Source organism: Scylla paramamosain, chromosome 24, assembly GCF_035594125.1.
Source record: "Scylla paramamosain isolate STU-SP2022 chromosome 24, ASM3559412v1, whole genome shotgun sequence".
NCBI classification, from domain to species: domain Eukaryota; kingdom Metazoa; phylum Arthropoda; class Malacostraca; order Decapoda; family Portunidae; genus Scylla; species Scylla paramamosain.
In genome coordinates this window covers 16741979-16760116 of record NC_087174.1, presented here as the reverse complement: position 1 = coordinate 16760116, position 18138 = coordinate 16741979, and the positions used below count along the sequence as shown (strand labels likewise).

General features: G+C 41.0%; 1 protein-coding gene across 12 annotated transcripts in view; it reads right to left on the bottom strand.

The window, feature by feature from the left end:
* The window catches only part of LOC135112820 (esterase FE4-like), a 154254-nt gene that overhangs the window by 21349 nt on the left and 114767 nt on the right, over positions 1 to 18138 (bottom strand). The window contains exon 9 of one of the 12 annotated variants that reach the window (XM_064027661.1): positions 3689 to 4481. The exons of the other annotated variants lie outside the window; for them this stretch is intronic. Coding sequence (XP_063883731.1) covers positions 4320 to 4481 — 162 coding nt within the window. The 3' untranslated portion in view covers positions 3689 to 4319. Of the gene's footprint in view, positions 1 to 3688; positions 4482 to 18138 lie in introns of those variants that run through there. 12 annotated transcript variants of the gene reach the window in all.

Sequence of the window (18138 nt, the reverse complement as noted above, 5' to 3'; positions counted from 1 at the left end):
AAATGAGAGGCTTGATATTTTAATGTATCATTTAATTTAAATTCATTTAAAGTGATGGGGTAATGACCCACTCACGCAGACCAGTGTGTCTGGCGTTGTTCGTTTCGGACCCAAGACTGACCCCACCGACCCAGATATCTGACATTGTTTGTTACATGCCCAAGACACTAACCCCACTGAGTCAGAGTTGTTCGTTACGTTTCTTTCTCACTTGCCTCAATGTTCTTCCGAGTACAAGGATAAAGGTTTACCCAGATAATATATTACTGATAAAATAAATAAAATAAGGACAGTTAAAAGGTAATCTATAATTTTTTAGAAGACCACCCTTCTCCACAAATATAAGGACCTCATGTCCAGGGGAGAGAAACCTATCTCCAAAAATTTGCGACATCTGGAAAGTCCCATCCTCATCGCGACAATGGAAAAGATATTGCTCCCGCATCTCCACCAGACTGGGACACTCCACTACTCCAATAGAAAGCATCTGTAAGGGGAACTAAGCAGTCATCACAAAATGTTTGGGTTTCCTGAGACACGAGATAACAATGAGTTAACCATGTGTGACCCGTCCAAAGATGGGCCAGTGCAGTCTCTGAGCGGCACTGCTGCACATGGACATACGTCCATGGACGGAAAGTTACATTAGTTATCTCACCCATCTTAGTAGTGATAACCAAACCCTTCCACCTGCCCTGCCAAGTGGCAAGAAATGGCACTCATGCCGGACTATAAGTCATGAAAGAGAATGGAGTTGAATAATTCTTAAAGCTAAAATAATGGCAGACAGTTCTGCCATAAAAACAGAGGCAACACCTGGAAGGCTACTGCCTCAACATAATTAAAAGGAAAAAAAAAATCCGACACCATCTTCCGATTTTGAACCGTCCGTTAATACAGGAATGGAGTCGGAATGTGTGGAATAGTGTTCCAAGAATAATGCACGGGACTCCGATAATGAGTTCTTATTAGAAATAGCATGGCTGCAGGCAGAATATATCTGGAAATTGCCAGTAAAGGTTTCCACATTTAATGCCATCATAGCAGATGCAACCTTAACACCAAAAGGTTTAGGCAAACTCGGGTTCGATACATATAAACGGAAATATATCTGGAAATTGCCAGTAAAGGTTTCCACATTTAATGCCACCATAGCAGATGCAACCTTAACACCAAAAGGTTTAGGCAAACTCGGGTTCGATACATATAAACGGAAATGTGAATCATGGGAAATGGCCACACAACAAACAGAGTCGGGAAGACGTTGAACACGATACCAGCACCTCACTAATATAAACTAGCGCCGCAAGTCCACCGGAAGGATTCCAGCATCCACCAGTAAACTAGCGATTAGGGATGAAAGGAACACTCTAGTTGCCAGGCGAACCGCGGCATGGTGCACCGAGTCCTACACACGAAGCCGAGTCTCGGTAGCAGAGGATTAAATTTCACAACTATACTACAATTTAGAAAGAATAAGAGTTCGGTGCAAGAGGAGGAGAATCTGTCTGTCGGTGCTTCAAGAAGTATGAGCCAAAACTCTAAGTGACAGCGCCTTCATACATGCTGCCTTAATATAACGAAAGGGGGGGGTCCTCAAGTCAGGCGTGTCACAAATATAAGACCCAGGAAACGAGTTTCTTCCACACAAGAGATTCTTCTATCATATAGATACAATTCTGAGTCAGGGTGAACACTAAGGAGGTGGCAAAAATGCATGGCCACACTCTTCGAAGCCGAGAAACGAAACCCCCGAGTTACGGCCCACTGAGAAATCCTATGGATTGCCACCTGCTGCTTCCTCTCAATCTATGGCATCCGAGCCACAGCAAATGAGATAGACAAGTCATCGAGATATAAGTTACTAGGAATTCCTTCCGGAAGTACACCAACGACACTGTTTATAGCTGCAGCGAAAAGTGTGACACTAAAAATATACTTCCTTGCGGCACCCCATCTTCAAGTGGGTGAACCCTTGACAGATCGCTACCAACCCGTACCCGTAAAAAAACGACGATATAAAAACTATTATTTAAAAAGTCGGCCATGGAGATCAAATTCGAACATGCCATGATGCTAGGTTGTATCATAAGTTTTCTTGAAATCAAAAAAGAGTGTGGCACGGTGATGCTTATTAGCATACACATCACAAATGGAAGATTCCAGAGACAATAAAGCATCAAACGTAGATCGCATTTTCTAGAAGCCATACTGAACAGGAGACAATTGCCTCTCCAAGTAAGACATTCACCTGACATCATCACCATCTTTTCCAGCAACTTACAAATACATGAGGTTAAAGAAATGGGGCGATTATTGGTCGCTAACTGATGATCTCTTCCAGGCTTTGGAATAAGGATAATTACGGCCACATCCCAAGAAGATGGAAAATCACCGGTATTCCAAATAAAGTTACAAAGGTTTAGTAAAAAAATAAAGGCTTCATCGGACATGTGGCATAAAAAAGGAATATGGGATGTCGTCGGGAACCGGGGATGAATCATGGCACTGGACAAAGCCATACGTAGCTCAAAGAAAACCGGACATTATAAGAATCTCCACCAGGAGAGGCAAAATTGACGCCACCAGATTTCAAATGTCGACGATAAAATGTCAGAGGTGAAGTTGGTTCTTTTCTGGAGACGCTAGCAAAGTGTTCAGCAAACAGGTCGACAACTGTCTTGGGGTCTGCCACCGTCCCCTATCATATGATAAAACAGATGAGGAAGGTGTAGAATACTTCCCAGATATCTTGCGAACTCTGTTGAAGACCTTGCTGAGTGGAGTGCGAATTGTGATAGAAGAGACATAATTCTTCCAAGACTCCCGCCAAGCCTTCTTTAAGCTGTGGTGCGCGAGGACAAGCGCTTGTCGAAAAGCCTCCAAGCAGTGGACGTCCCCACGATGTCATTAAAGAAGAGGCAGCCCGCTTTTCTCTAATAGCAGCTGTACAATCATCAATTCAACAGAGTACATGATGTTCAGGAAACCGGTCAGAGGTCTTAGGGATGGGCTGAAGAGCATCGAAGTGTAAGACATCAGTGAAGTACGAGTATGTTGCATTCTCATCATAATTTCCTATCTCATCTAGTGAGAGAGCAGCGGTACTGAGTTCCGTGAATAGCTGCCAATCCACCTTTTTTAGACGCTAATGGGAAGGACGTGGCTGTGATGTAGAATCAGTTGACTCTAATAAAATTGGGAAGTGATTGTTGGTAAAACGTTCCAAGTAAAATGAAAATAAAATGAATTAGAGGTACAGAGAGAAAGATCTATTATTATAAAAGTACTGGTTTGACTATGAAAATGAGTCGTGTCCCCAGAGTTTAAAATCTCTAATCCTGAACCCTTGATAAAAGAAACAAGCTAAAGGCCACGAGGGTTGACAGCGTCATCATCTCACAAAGGATGGCGAGCACTGAAGTCTCCCAGTAAAAGAAGAGAAGGAAGAGCATATAAAACGTCATCAGGTTCACTCCTTTCGATAGGAACACTGGAAGGAAGAAAGAGGCTGCACAATGTACAAAAAATATTATAAAAAGATAAAGATAAAGATAAAGAAATTTTATTCGTCAAATTGTGATACATTAAATTTTGTATGCAAAATTAAATTCATTTCGGCTTAAGAGCTCCCTAGTAGTTATTTGTACATTAAAAATAAATAGAATCAATGAAGCAATAAAAAACATTTTAAAACATTTAAAAACAATACAAAAACCTTAACAGCAATAACCTGCAGCGGCGAGTGAATCTGCAGGTGGGTAAAAAGGATATCCGTGTGAACAAAGATGGCAGTGCCACCGTGGTGGCCCTGAGCAGTGGAAAAGGCACGGTAACCAAGAGGACTAAAGTGAGTGGATTTTCCGAGCATTGTCTCTTGCAAAAAAATTCAAGCAGGAGAAAACCTAGAGATCAGTACTCGGAGTTCCTCCTAGGAGGCACGGCAGTTCTACTGCAGAATCGTGAATACTGTTATTTTGAGTTGGTTTTCAAGAGAGCCCCAGAGTAAAGCTTTCCTTTGACAACCTACTAGGTAACTTACTTGGGCAGTGAGGCTTATCTGGGTCTACATTGCTTGTAGGCACAGAAACCTGTGATTGAGTAACTAGTGCGGGAATAGCTACCTGCACAGGAGTCTCTGAAACTCATGACAAGACTGGAGGAGGAGGAGAAATCCTCGGTCTAGACGTATAGGTATCGTTTCTAGAGGAGGACCTATTGGGAAGACGGGCAGAGAGACCCTCTATGTCCATTTCACATGTGGAAGAATCGCTATGACGTCTGGCTCAGGGTCATCTGACGTTCCCACAGTGATCTTTCTATGGGAGAGCGCCCGTTAAGTCTAGGGATCCCGTAGAACCCTGGGAACGTTTCTGGTGGGACTGTTGAGGGAGCTTGGGAGATTTGTTTGTATTTGTCTGTGGAGGTTTAAAAAGTCTTGGGGGTTGCTCGTAGTTGAGTATCCATGGGGGCGTGGACATCTGCAATATGTACTTTTGTATGAGGAAACTATTATGTAGCTGAAAATGCAATGGAGGGCATTGCTGAATATGTAGTGGAGGGCTTGGCTGAAGATGTAGAGGAGATTACACTTTCCAAAAAATGAAAATTTGTTGGATACGGTAACAAGCAGCGATACTCTCACAAGAACGAGAGGATATATTTGGTGGCCGAGAAAGACAGGAAGATGTTACAACTTTATTTGCTGTGGTAGGGGGAAGTTGAACTAGAGAGGGGGGGGAGAGAGAGAGAGGCGTAGGTCTTTGCCGCACCACCTTTTTGTTGAAAAAGAAGTTCCCGCCTGGCACTATCAAGACTAATGAACTGAGAATTTGCCAAGTGAAGAATGCCCTGCTCAAGATGGTACCTCTTGCACTGTCGAGAAGGTACCGACTGAACTTTCCTACAGAAGTAATATGGTTCTTGTTCGCGTTCAGGAATAGGGTGTGAGTCAATGACTAAGCAAGCATCGCACCGGGGACGGTTGGGAGAGTTTTTCCTCCCATCACCGAACTCATATCAATAGCATTGCAGAGGTTGATCGATAAAAAAACCTTTATTGCGAGAGAAAGAGGACCAATCAGGTAGAAAAGAACCGTAGAAAGTGAGCATGATCATGTTACTATTTCTTCTAATTTTTGCTACCTGTTGAACATTATCAGGACATAGCTAAAGGATGTCATCTTCTGAGAGAATTCGTACATGTCCTTGTTGTAAATGCCTCCTTTTCATTAACTGAATGTTCGATGTAGCTTGATGGATTCGAAGATCCCATCAGAAGGGGAAGGTAAATGGAGGAGCATCACTGACTACGTTAAGTTTTTAGCTCTGATCAGTACACCTTTGACGTATTTCTTGATGTTATGTTGACTGGAGGACTCCAGTCGACCTTTCTAGATACTTGGCAGCGTGAATAAAGACAATGTTGTCACCGATGTACTCACCATATAGTCAAGTTTAGTTCAGTAAAAAATAGCAATACACAATAATTTTTGTGTATTTATAAGATTTACACACGGAGGCAGGTTTGCCTCCCGGACAAGCCGCACACCCGAGCGCCGCTAACGCCCATCTGCCGGCACTCACTGACACCGGCACCGCGTGCGGCAACAGTTGAGATTATCAAATAACAAGTTTATTATTTTATTAGAAAGTATAATTATTATTATTAGAAAGTTTATATCAAAGTAATGATAATACTACATAGATAATGAAGAAAATATGTACAATCTCTCTTATTCACATATCCTTCTCTACGCGCACAGGCCAGGCAGAGAGGAGGAGAAAGAGGAGGAAAAATCTAACTCAATAATAATAATAATAATAATAATAATAATAATAATAATAATAATAATAATGATAATAATAATAATAATAATAATAATAATAATAATAATAATAATAATAATAATAATAATAATAATAATTGTAACTAGCCTTAGCATCACTCGGTCACATATCTGTCGCGTCACCGCGGTAAAAAAAAAAAAAAAGTGTTTCGTCATGTTATAGTGTTGTGTTAACTGTGTGTAGGGGAATATTGAACTTATCACTGAGCACCTTCGTCAGCGCAATGAGCGTTCCTGGAAATGTAAAGATATGTGAGTAGGGAATATCTCGTTTAGACACGAAGGTAAATAATAAGGTTGGAAGACATCAGATGACGAAAGTCGTGAACTGCATAATGACCCAAAAACCTTTGGGACGGTGTACTCTTCGTACAAACAACTAATATTAGCCATGGGATGAGTGGTGGAAAAAAGATTCTAAAAGTATGACATGTTTGTAGGATCGTTGTCCGTCGTTACAAATCTTTTTCAAGAGAGGAAAACTCAGCGGGAGGCTTGCGCGTTTGTATTAGACGATCCGAGAATATACCCCTCAGTTCAAATATTTCCTTGGACGTGCGAATGTGGTGGCAGATGCCCTGTCATGAAATATTCCGATGGGCGTCGTCTCACAAACATCACAAGTGCAAAACTTTTCCCTTCAGGAACTAGGCGGGGAACAGCGTAAACATGAGGTATGGGAAAAAGTAATCTATGCTATAGAATCAGGTTATCCTTCCACCTTGCTCTCCTTACATGTACCTTTCTCACAGTTCTTTTATCATCAATGTCTTATGCAGACATGGGCAAAAAGGGAAAGGGTGTAAAGATCTTTTAGTCATTCCAGAAGTTTTCGTTCCAGTAATTTTACAACTTGTGCACGATCAACCTACGGCTGGACATCCAGGTCGCGACGAGACCTTGGCTGCCATCTGTCGTGCATATTATTGGCCTCGGATGAGAGTAAATGTATTGGATTATGTTGCCCGTTGCGTCAGCTGCACTAAGCGTAAAGAAGTCTCTCCTGACCCATGCTAGGATACCTGCCATCTGAACAACCATGGGATGTAGTTGTTATAGAACTACTGCAGCTCGCAAGGAGTCATCAAGATTCTCAATATCTCTTGGTTTGTGTAGATCACTTCTCTCATATTGTAGTTTTTGGCACCCTTCAAAACTAAAACAGCGCCTTCAATTTAACTAGCCAAGTGTCTTCTGCCTCTATCAATATAGTAAAAAAATAAATAAATAAATAAAAATAAATGAATAAATAAATTTCATATACTTATATTCAGTACAGTCTACGGAATAACGCAGGGAAACCATAGAACGCCTGACTTCTGATCTCTCAAAAATTTCTGATTGGGTGAGAGCAAACTTAGTATTGTTCAGTGCCTCAAAAACTCATTTCTTCCATCTATCAACTCGACACAACGTTCCAGGCAACTATCTCCTCCTCTTCAATGACACTCAGCTGTCTCCCTCTTCTCCACGAAACATCCTCGGTTTGTCCTTTACTTAATCTAATCTAGAAACTTCACATCTCAGCTAAAACCACTTCTATGAATTTAGGTGTTCTGAGACGTCTTCGAAAATTTTTCTCGCTCCTCCCAGCTGCTAACTCTGTACAGGGGCCTTATCCGTCCATGTATGGAATATACTTCAGATGCCAGGTGGGATTCCACTCATACTACTTTTTCTAGACAGGGTAGAATTAAAAGTTTTTCGTCGCATCAACTCCTCTCCTCTAACTGACTGTATTCAGCCTCTTTTTCATTGCCGCAATTTTGCATCTCTTGCTATCTTCTACCGTTTTTTTTTTCAATGCTAGCTGCTCTTACCTTTTTGACAGCATGCCTCCCCTCCTCCCGTGGCTTCGTTGCACAAGACTTTCTTCTTTCTCTCACCCCTGTTCTGTCCACCTCTCTAATGCAAGAGTTAACCAGTATTCTCAGTCATTCATCCATTTCTCTGGGAAACTCTGCAAGTCCTTCCCTGCTTCTGTATTTCCATCTCCCTATGACTTGAATTCCTTCAAGAGGGAGGTTTCAAGACACTAATCCTTTAATTTTTTTACTACTACTTTGGACCCTATTTGGAGACCGGTATCTCAGTGAGCCTTTTTTTTTTTTTTTAGATTTTTGTTGCTCTTGGGAGATGTCTCTCATATATATATATATATATATATATATATATATATATATATATATATATATATATATATATATATATATATATATATATATATATATATATATATATATATATATATATATATATATATATATATATATATATATATATATATATATATATATATATATATATATATAAACTTGAGGGATGGTAAATCGTATGCCACTTATGAGTGGCCTTTTTTTTTTCTTTTATGTAGGAAGGACACTGGCCAAGGGCAACAAAAATCCAATAAAAAGAATATGCCCACTGAAATGCCAGTCCCATAAAAGGGTCAAAGCAGTGGTCAAAAATTCATAAATAAGTGTCTTGAAAGTCAAAGAAAGGTGGAAATACAGAAGCAGGCAGGGAGTTCCAGAGTTTACCAGAGAAAGGGATGAATGATTGAGAATACTGGTTAACTCTGTGCAGCGAGGCCGCGGAAAGAGGGGAGGCATGCAGTTAGCAAGATTAGAAGAGCAGTTAGCATGAAAATAGCGGTAGAAGACAGCTAGAGATGCAACATTGCGGCGGTGAGAGAGAGGCTGAAGACAGTCAGTTAGAGGAGAGGAGTTGATGAGACGAAAAGCTTTTGAGTCTACCCTGTCTAGAAGAGCAGTATGAGTGAAACCCCCCCAGACATGTGAAGCATACTCCATACATGGACGGATAAGGCCCTTGTGCAGAGTTAGCAGGTGGGAGGATGAGAAAAAATGGCGGAGACGTCTCAGAACACCTAACTTCATAGAAGCTGTTTTAGCTAGAGATGAGATGTGAAGTTTCCAGTTCAGATTATAAGTAAAGGACAGACCGAGGATGTTCAGTGTAGAAGAGGGGGACAGATGAGTGTCACTGAAGAAGAGGGAAGAGTTGTCTGGAAGGTTGTGTCGAGTAGATAGATGGAGGAATTGAGTTTTTGAGGCATTGAACAATACCAAGTTTGCTCTGCCCCAATCAGAAATTTTAGAAAGATCAGAAGTCAAGCGTTCTGTGGCTTCCCTGTGTGATATGTTTACCTCCTGAAGGGTTGGACGTCTATGAAAAGACGTGGAAAAGTGCAGGGTGGTATCATCAGTGTAGGAATGGATAGAACAAGAAGTTTGTTATGTCATTAATGAATAATAATAAGAGAGTGGGTGACAGGACAGAACCGTGAGGAACACCACTGTTAATAGATTTAGGAGAAGAACAGTGACCGTCTACCACAGCAGCAAAAGAACGGTCAGAAAGGAAACTTGCGATGAAGTTACAGAAGGAAGGATAGAAACCGTAGGAAGGTAGTTTGGAAATCAAAGCTTTGTGCCAGACTCTATGAAAAGCTTTTGATATGTCCAAGGCAACAGGAAAAGTTTCACCAAAATCTCTATAAGAGGATGACCAAGACTCTGTAAGGAAAGCCTGAAGATCACCAGTAGAGCGGCCTTGACGGAACCCATACTGGCGATCAGATAGAAGGTTGTGAAGTGATAGATGTTTAAGAATCTTCCTGTTGAGAATAGATTCAAAAACTTTAGATAGGCAGGAAATTAAAGCAATAGGACGGTAGTTTGAGGAATTAGAACGGTCACCCTTTTTAGGAACAGGATGAATGTAGGCAAACTTCAAGCAAGAAGGAAAGGTAGATGTTGACAGACAGAGCTGAAAGAGTTTGACTAGGGAAGGTGCAAGCACGGAGGCACAGTTTCGGAGAACAATAGAAGGGACCCCATCAGGCCCATAAGCCTTCCGAGGATTTAGGCCAGCGAGGGCATGGAAAACATCACTGCGAAGAATTTTAATAGGTGACATGAAGTACTCAGAGGGTGGAGGAGAGGCAGGAACAAGCCCAGAATCGTCCAAGGTAAAGTTTTTAGCAAAGGTTTGAGCGAAGAGTTCAGCTTTAGAAATAGATGTGATAGGAGTGGTGCCATCTGGATGAAATAGAAGAGGGAAAGAAGAAGCAAAGTTATTGGAGATATTTTTAGCTAGATGCCAGAAGTCACGAGGGGAGTTAGATCTTGAAAGGTTTTGACATTTTCTGTTAATGAAGGAGTTTTTGGCTAGTTGGAGAACAGACTTGGCATGGTTCCTGGCAGAAATATAAAGTACATGAGATTCTGGTGATGGAAGGCTTAAGTACCTTTTGTGGGCCACCTCTCTACCATGTATAGCACGAGAACAAGCTGTGTTAAACCAAGGTTTAGAAGGTTTAGGACGAGAAAAAGAGTGAGGAATGCACGCCTCCATGCCAGACTCTTATCACCTCTGTTATGCGCTCAGCACAAAAAGACGGGTCTCTGACAGGGAAGCAATAGTCATTCCAAGGAAAATCAGCAAAATACCTCCTCAGGTCCCCCCAACTAGCAAAACGCCAGAGGCACCTTCGCTTAGGGGGATCATGATGAGGGATTGCAGCGATAGGACAAGGTAAAGATATAAGATTGTGATCGGAGGAGCCCATCGGAGAAGAAAGGATGACAGCATAAGCAGGATTAGAGGTCAGGAAAAGGTCAAGAATGTTGGGAGTATCTCCAGGACGGTCAGGAATACGAGTAGGGTGTTGCACCAATTGTTCTAGCCCATGGAGGATAGCAAAGTTGTAGACTAGTTCACCAGGATGGTCAGTGAAGGGAGAGGAAACCCAAAGCTGGTGGTGAACATTTGAAGTCCCCAAGAATGGAGATCTCTGCAAAAGGGAAGTGGATCAGAATGTGCTCCACTTTGGAAGTTAAGTAGTCAAAGAATTTCTTATCGTCAGAGGAGTTAGGTGAGAGGTATACAGCACAGATAAATTTAGTATGAGAGTGACTCTGTAGTCGTAGCTAGATGGTGGAAAACTCGGAAGATTCAAGAGCGTGGGCACGACAGCAGGTTAAGTCATTGCGCACATAAACGCAGCATCCAGCTTTGGATCGAAAATGAGGATTTTGAAAGTAGGAGGGAACAGATACCCGAGTTTCAGTGAGGAAAAGAAGATGAGGTTTAGAAGAGGAGAGGTGGTGTTCTACAGATTGAAAATTAGATCTTAGACCGCGAATGTTGCAGAAGTTAATGAAGAAAAAGTTGAGGGGGGTGTCAAAACACTTAGGGTCGTCGACAGAAAGGCAGTCCGACCTGGGGACGTTTATGGTCCCCTCCCCAGATGGTGACTCCGAGGCTGGTGTAGGAGTCGCCATAATGATTTTAAAATTTTTGAGTGAAGGATGTGTGTGTTATTAGCTGCTTGTAGTTTTGTGTGGAGGAAGAGAGTTGTCTTTAGAGGACAGGCTGTAACTGCCCCCTTGTGTTGTGAGACACAAAGGGAAACGTTCAGTGAGGTCACAGCTGGGTTTAATGATAAGTTCACAGCACCCCCTGAACAGTGCTTTAGACCTCACTGAGAGTAATTATCGTTTCGGCAGGTGTCTACTGCCCGCACTCACAATGGTGATTAAATATGTAGGTTCATATCCTCCTACCAAAATACTGAAACTTCTTCCAACTGAGATTAACATTAGGCCCTACTCGGGGCAGAATGAGGATTACTCAGTGCTTACATTCCTTAGCATGTGCGAAGAAGTCATGCAGCATTCGGGAACGACTGATGCTAAAATTGCTTCTGTGAGATCCAAATCGTCAACAGGATCTAGGGTGTTGATTCTCGCCTGGAATCTTAGGCCAGACCATGAAATTTTTTGGAGGCAGTTCATACTCTTCCTTCATGCAGCAGATAAATACAATTGTGGAAAATGTCTTAGAGAGCCAAGAACTGAAGAACTCTGGGGCACCTCCATACCTGCAGGTGAACAGGTGGAGAGCTGTATTTGTATACTAAAGGAACAAGGTTGGAGTGAGACACATGACAATACAGCGATCACTTTTTACCGTCTCTCTAAATTCTATGAAGTCTTTTTCCTGCTCTTTCATGTTAAAAAGGAAGGATGAGGCATGCTTTCCAGTCGCTGATGACATATGATGCTCTGATTACAGCAGCAGAAAACAAAATAATGGAAGGAAAAATCCAACACAAAAATAATAATAATGATGATGATGATGATGATGATGATAATAATAATGATAATAATAATAATAATAATAATAATAATAATAATAATAATAATAATAATAATGATGATGATGATGATGAAAATAATAATAATAATAATAATAATAATGATAATAATAATAATAATAATAATAATAATAATAATAATAATAACAATAATAACAATAATAATAATAATAATAATAATAATTGTAACTAGCTCTAACAAGTTACGGGAGAGTAAGAAGAATGTCTTGTACAGGAGGGCAGGAGGGGAGACATGCAGTTAGCAAAAATCAGAGGAGCAGTTAATGTGAAAATAGCGGTAGAAGATACCAAGAGATGCTACAGTGCGGTGATCAGAAATAGGCTGAAGGCCACCATGTCTAAAATAGCGGTATAAGTCGAACCCCCACATACATGTGAAGCATACTCCATACATGAACGGATAAGGCCCCTGAACAAATTTATGAGGTGGTGAGAAAATTGGCGGAGACAACTCATAACGCTTAACTTCATAGAAGCTGTAGAGATGACATGTGAAGTTTCCAGTTTAGATTATAAGTAAAGGACACACCGAGGATGTTCAGTGTATAAGAGCCGGACAATTGAGTGTCGTTTTAGAGGGGAGAGTTTTTGAGGCATTGAACATTACTAACTTTGCTCTACCCCAATCAGAAATTTCAGAGATATAAAAAGTCAGGCGTTCTGTGGTTTCCCTGTGTGACCTGTTTACTTCCTGAGGAGTTGAAGGTCCACGAAAAGACGTGGAAAACTGCAGGGTTGCATCATCTGCGTAGGAGTGGATAGGACACGAAGTTTGGCTTAGAAAATCATTGATGAATAAAAGGAAAAGAGTAGGTGACAGGACAGAACCCTGAGGAATACCATTGTTAATAGACTTGGAAAAAGACCATTGACTGTCTACCACAACAGCAATAGAACGGTCAGACAAAACTTGAGTTACAAAGAAAAGGATAGAAGTCGTAGTAGGGTAGATTGGAAATCAAAGCTTTGTGCCAGATTCTATCAAAACCTTATGACATGTCTGAGGCAACAATGAAAGTTTTACCGAAATTTATAAAAGAGGATGATGAAGACTCAGTAAGGAAAGGCAGATCACCAGTAGAGCGGCCTTGATGGAACCCATACTGGCGATCGGGCAGAAGAATGCGAAGTAATGTTTAAGTATCTTCCTGTTGAGGATGGAATGAAAACTTCAGAAAGAAGAAAATTAAAGCGATAAGACGGTAGTATCAGGGATTAGAGTGGTTTCCCTTTGATGATGAAAGACAGAGTTGAACTTTGAGTTTGGACTTGGAGTTTGACTAGGTAAGGTGCAGGCACAGAGGCATAGTTTCAGACAACAGTAGGAGAAATACAGTCAGGTCTATAAGCCATCCGAGGATTAAAGCCAGTGAGAGCATGGAACACATCACTGCGAACATTCTTAATGGGTAGCATGAAGTAGCCGGAGGGTGAAGGAGAAGGAGAAACAAGCCCTGAACCCTCCAAGGTGGAGTTTTTACCAAAAGTTTGGACGAAATCTTCAGCTTTAGAGACGGATGAGATAGCAATGGCGCCATCAAATAAATAAATAAAAGGAAATAAAGGAGGAAGAGACGAAGAAGTTAAATTATTAAAGATGCTTTTGGCTAAGTGCCAGAATCACGAGTGAAGTTAGATTTTGCAAGATTTTGATGCTGTATTGCCTCTAGAATCTTCTATTTGTGAATCATTTAGAAATAAGAAACACCACATCACATTATTTATTTATTTATTTATTTTTTTATTTTTTTTTCAAGAAAGCATATGACAGCTTAGTTTCACAGTATTTTACTTAAGCTGCTTGAATTTAGTCTGTATAACCGTATATGTCTGTATAACTATTTTTATACAGCAGTTTTTATCTCATCGCTACTTTTACGGGTTCATATTGGTGGCGTCAGAAGCTCGTCCACTTAATGGCATGCCTCAAGGAAGTATACACAGTGTTACACTTTTCGTTGTGGCTATAAACAGTGTCATAGGTGTTCTTCCAGACGAAGTCCGTCGTAGCCTATATACCGATGCTTTGCCTATATCATTTTTTTTTTTTTTTCTGCGGGGTGGATACCATTCATTGAGTTGCAGCTGGCAATTAATAGGATTTCTTAGTGGGCTACAAATGGGGGAATTGCGTTTCTCGGTTTCGAAGGATGGTTATTCACTTTTGGCTAGGTTAGGTTAGGTTATATCTCTGATAAAAGAATCGGTTGTGTGGAGGAAATAAACCTAAAATAACCTAACCTAATTAAATCTCCTGAAACTGCCTGTAGATCATCATGGCACTAGGTAACGTGGGTATGCGGAGGAAGCGATAAATTTGATAAAAATTAATATTTCAAGAAATAATTTACGGCAATAAAGATATACACTTCTGTGTTATATGTGACCCAAGTACTTCACTGACATCATTTATTTATTTATTTATTTATTTAATTATTTATTTTATTTATTCATTTATTTATTTATCTATCTATTTATTTATTTTTTTTTTTTTTTTTTGTTTTGCCATGAGGGATTTAGAAACCAAAAGAAGACTTTAATGAAGCAACGGAAATCACTAAAGATATATGACCAATAGCATTAGACACGGAAATAATTTATCCGAGTAGTCAACTCTGACTGACTGACTGACTGAGTAGCTGAATATTATCATCTACCGAATTCATCTTCAGGCCAACAGGAGACGGCAGAACGCAAATTAGGCATGGAAGCGTACGTCTGGCACGCTGTTCACGCATGCACTGATCCCAAGTGCAAGATAGATCTCGAGTAAATCTACACCGGTACTTGACATCAATATGAGTCTCAGGCCAGGGTTCCTAGTGAACGGAAGTGTTTAGTGAGCAGTGACCTGACGCTAATATAGCTGGCTAGTGTAGACATGCCGACTTGTGTTGTTGAGTCGTCTGGTTGTGTTAGTTCTCCTGTTCTCGAGGCCTTCGTTGCGAAGGTCTCAGAGGTGGAGGCTAAGTTCCATCGAAAGATCTCGGAGGTGCAGGCTGAGTTTCGTGACAGGATCTCAGACCTTCAGGCTGAGTTCTGTGAGAGGATTTCAGCACCGTCACCTTACCTAGTAAGGCGACGGAGGAACAGTGGTCGGTTGTGTGCATGGGAGCCAAGAGGGTGAAGGTCCTCAGGGCGCCTTGCGTGGAGACGAAGAATTTCTTCCTGCTGGAGGAAGTGAAGGACGTGGACATGGCGGGAGGAGACAAGAAGGAAAGGACAGATGTAGTTAACCTGCCCCAAGGTAGAGTGCTTGTGTTTGGTGATAGTCAGGTTAGGCACTTACATAGTGCGTTCTGTGCTATAGATTGGAAGCGTAGGTCGAGGGTGTGTTTGCCGGGGGCCGGGATAGGGAAGGTAGCTGACAGGCTAGACACGTGCTTGGAAAATGATGGGACCAAGCCCACTGTTTTTCTCAGTGCCGGAGGGAATGACCTTGGTAAGGTCAGGAGTGAGGAGCTTATCGGGAGGTTTCGACAGGCTTTGGACAGGATTAGGGACAAGGGAGTTGGTGCTCAGTGGTTTTCCAGGGCTATTACAGTGAATCACAGGCTCGTGAATCATTGTAAGAATAATGGATGGACGTTCATCGACAACTGGGACCTTTTCTATGATAGGGAGCCTTGTATACTAGGGAATGGAGTGCATTTATCACGCCAGGGTGTTCGGGTTTTGGCCGGAACACTCGAGCGGGAGGTTACTGCACTCCAGCACTTTTTTCGTTAGTCGGGAGGGAAGAAGGGGTTGTGAGGAGAAGGCGAAGGACAATTTAGTTAAATCTAGAAAGGTAGCTACCTCAGGGAAGGTAAGAAATAGCTTAAATGTTTACTACACAAACTGTAGAAGTATTTTGAATAAAATAGACTTGCTTAGAGGAAGGGCGTGTGTAGAGAAATTTGATATCATTACTTTAAATGAAACTTGGTTAGATATGTCAGGAAAAGTATTTAATGCAGAGGTTAAGATAGATGGTTATACAATGTTCTATAAAGATAGGGAAAACAGGAGAGGAGGAGGCGTCGCGTTATACGTTAGGGACACATTACTATGTTGTATGAACAGTAGAATTAAAAGCACAGTCGATTTGGGTAGATAATAAGGAAGGATCACAGTCAGTAGTACTGGGAGTAGTGTACAGACCACCGATCAGTACAAAGAAAATTAGCACCTCACTGTGGCAGGAAATAAATAGAGCAGGCAGGTATAGTCAGGTATGTATGGTAGGAAATTTTAATTTTAGGAATATCGACTGGAATCTGCTGGTGGGTAACAAGGAAGCAGAGGAATTTCTTAAGGTAATTCAGGATAATTTTTTAAAACAGGTAGTCGTAGAACCCACAAGGTGGAATAATATTCTAGATTTAATTCTTACTAACAAAGAGGAAGCAGTCACGCAGGTAGAGGTTCCAGCAGGTAGAGGTTAGAAAGTTAATCCTTCAAAATCTGCTCTCCTAAAGTCAGGTATTTTACTAGTATTTTTGCTTCTAATAGTTTCCTCCTATTTTGCTTTGTACCTAATTTCACAATAGTCATTGTTATCTAGCTATCCTCCAGCTTCTACCGGCTTGACTGTTTCCTGCTTTAAAAAAAAAAAAAAATCCTGAATTACCTTAAGAAATTACTCTTCTACTTCGCTGTTATCCACCGTCAGCCTCCAGTCGATTCTGCTAGAATTAAAATCTACCACACATACCTGACTGTACCTGGCTGCTCTATTTATTTCCTGCCATAGTGATGTGCTAATTTCTTTTGTACTATTTGCCACATACTAGCTCAGTGAAGGCGAGGAATAGCTTATGTGTTTACTAAATAAACTGCAGAAGTATTTTAAATAAAACAGACCTGCTTAGAGGAATGGCGTGTGTAAAGAACCTTGATAGCGTTGCTTTAACAGAAACCTGGTTAGATATGTCAGGAAAAGTATTTAATAGAGAGGTTAAGATAGATGGTTATACATTTTTCTATAAAGACGGGGAAAACAGGAGAGGAGGAGGAGTCGCGCTGTATGTCAGAGACACATTACAATGTTGTATTAACAGTAGAATTAAAACAGAAAGCAAAATAGAGTTGATATGAATAAATATTAAAGAAGGATCACAATCAATAGTATTGGGATTAGTGTACAAGCTACCGAACAGTGCAAAGGAAATTAACACATCACTATGGCAGGAAATAAATAGAGCAGCCAGGTACAGTCAGGTATGTGTGGTAGATTTTAATTTTAGCAGTATCGACTGGAGGCTGACGGTGGATAACAGTGAAGCAGAGTAATTTCTTAAGATAATTCAGGATATTTTTTTTTTAAGCAGGAAACAGTCACGCAGATAGAAGTTGGAGGATAGCTAGATAACAATGACTGTTGTGAAATTAGGTACAAAGCAAAATAGGAGGAAACTTTTAGAAGTAAAAATACTAGGAGAGCAGATTTTGAAGGATTAAAAAGGCATCTCCAAGGAGTTGACTGGCAATGGACGCATTGGGAGTCAAGGTCCAGGACGGAGTTGAGAGAGATAAGGCAGGATGAGGTCGGTGAAGTGAGGTGTGAGGGTGAAGGGCAGGAGGAGGGAAGTGTCCTGAAGGGTCAGAGAAGTGAGAGAGGGGAAAATATGTGTGAGGAGGGTCAGGTCATGCTGAGATAGGCGAGGTGAGGTCGAACCGAGTAGAAGATGGAGTGGAGAGGATGGAAGAGCCGAGATGAGAAGATTAGGGGAAGTAAATGTAGATGATTTGTATAAATATTTCGTTGATAAATTACCTACCGGACAGTTAGCAATCATCCCTTATAAAGCAATAGGATCACAAAAGAATGACCCTAAATGGATGAATATTAGGTTAAAAAATATATATAGGGCGGGTGAGAAGTATTTATAAGAGATTAAAGACAGGGGAAGGGGTTTTAAGGGCACAATATATTGAATTACTTAGAACAGTCAGGAGGTTAACGAGGAAAGCTAAAAACAATTATGAATTAAAGGTAGCCAGCCAGGCGAAGACGGACCCCAAGGGATTTTATCAGGTATATAAGACGAAGAATAGAGAAACAATAGGTCCATTAAAGGTAGCAGATGGGGAGTTGGTTAG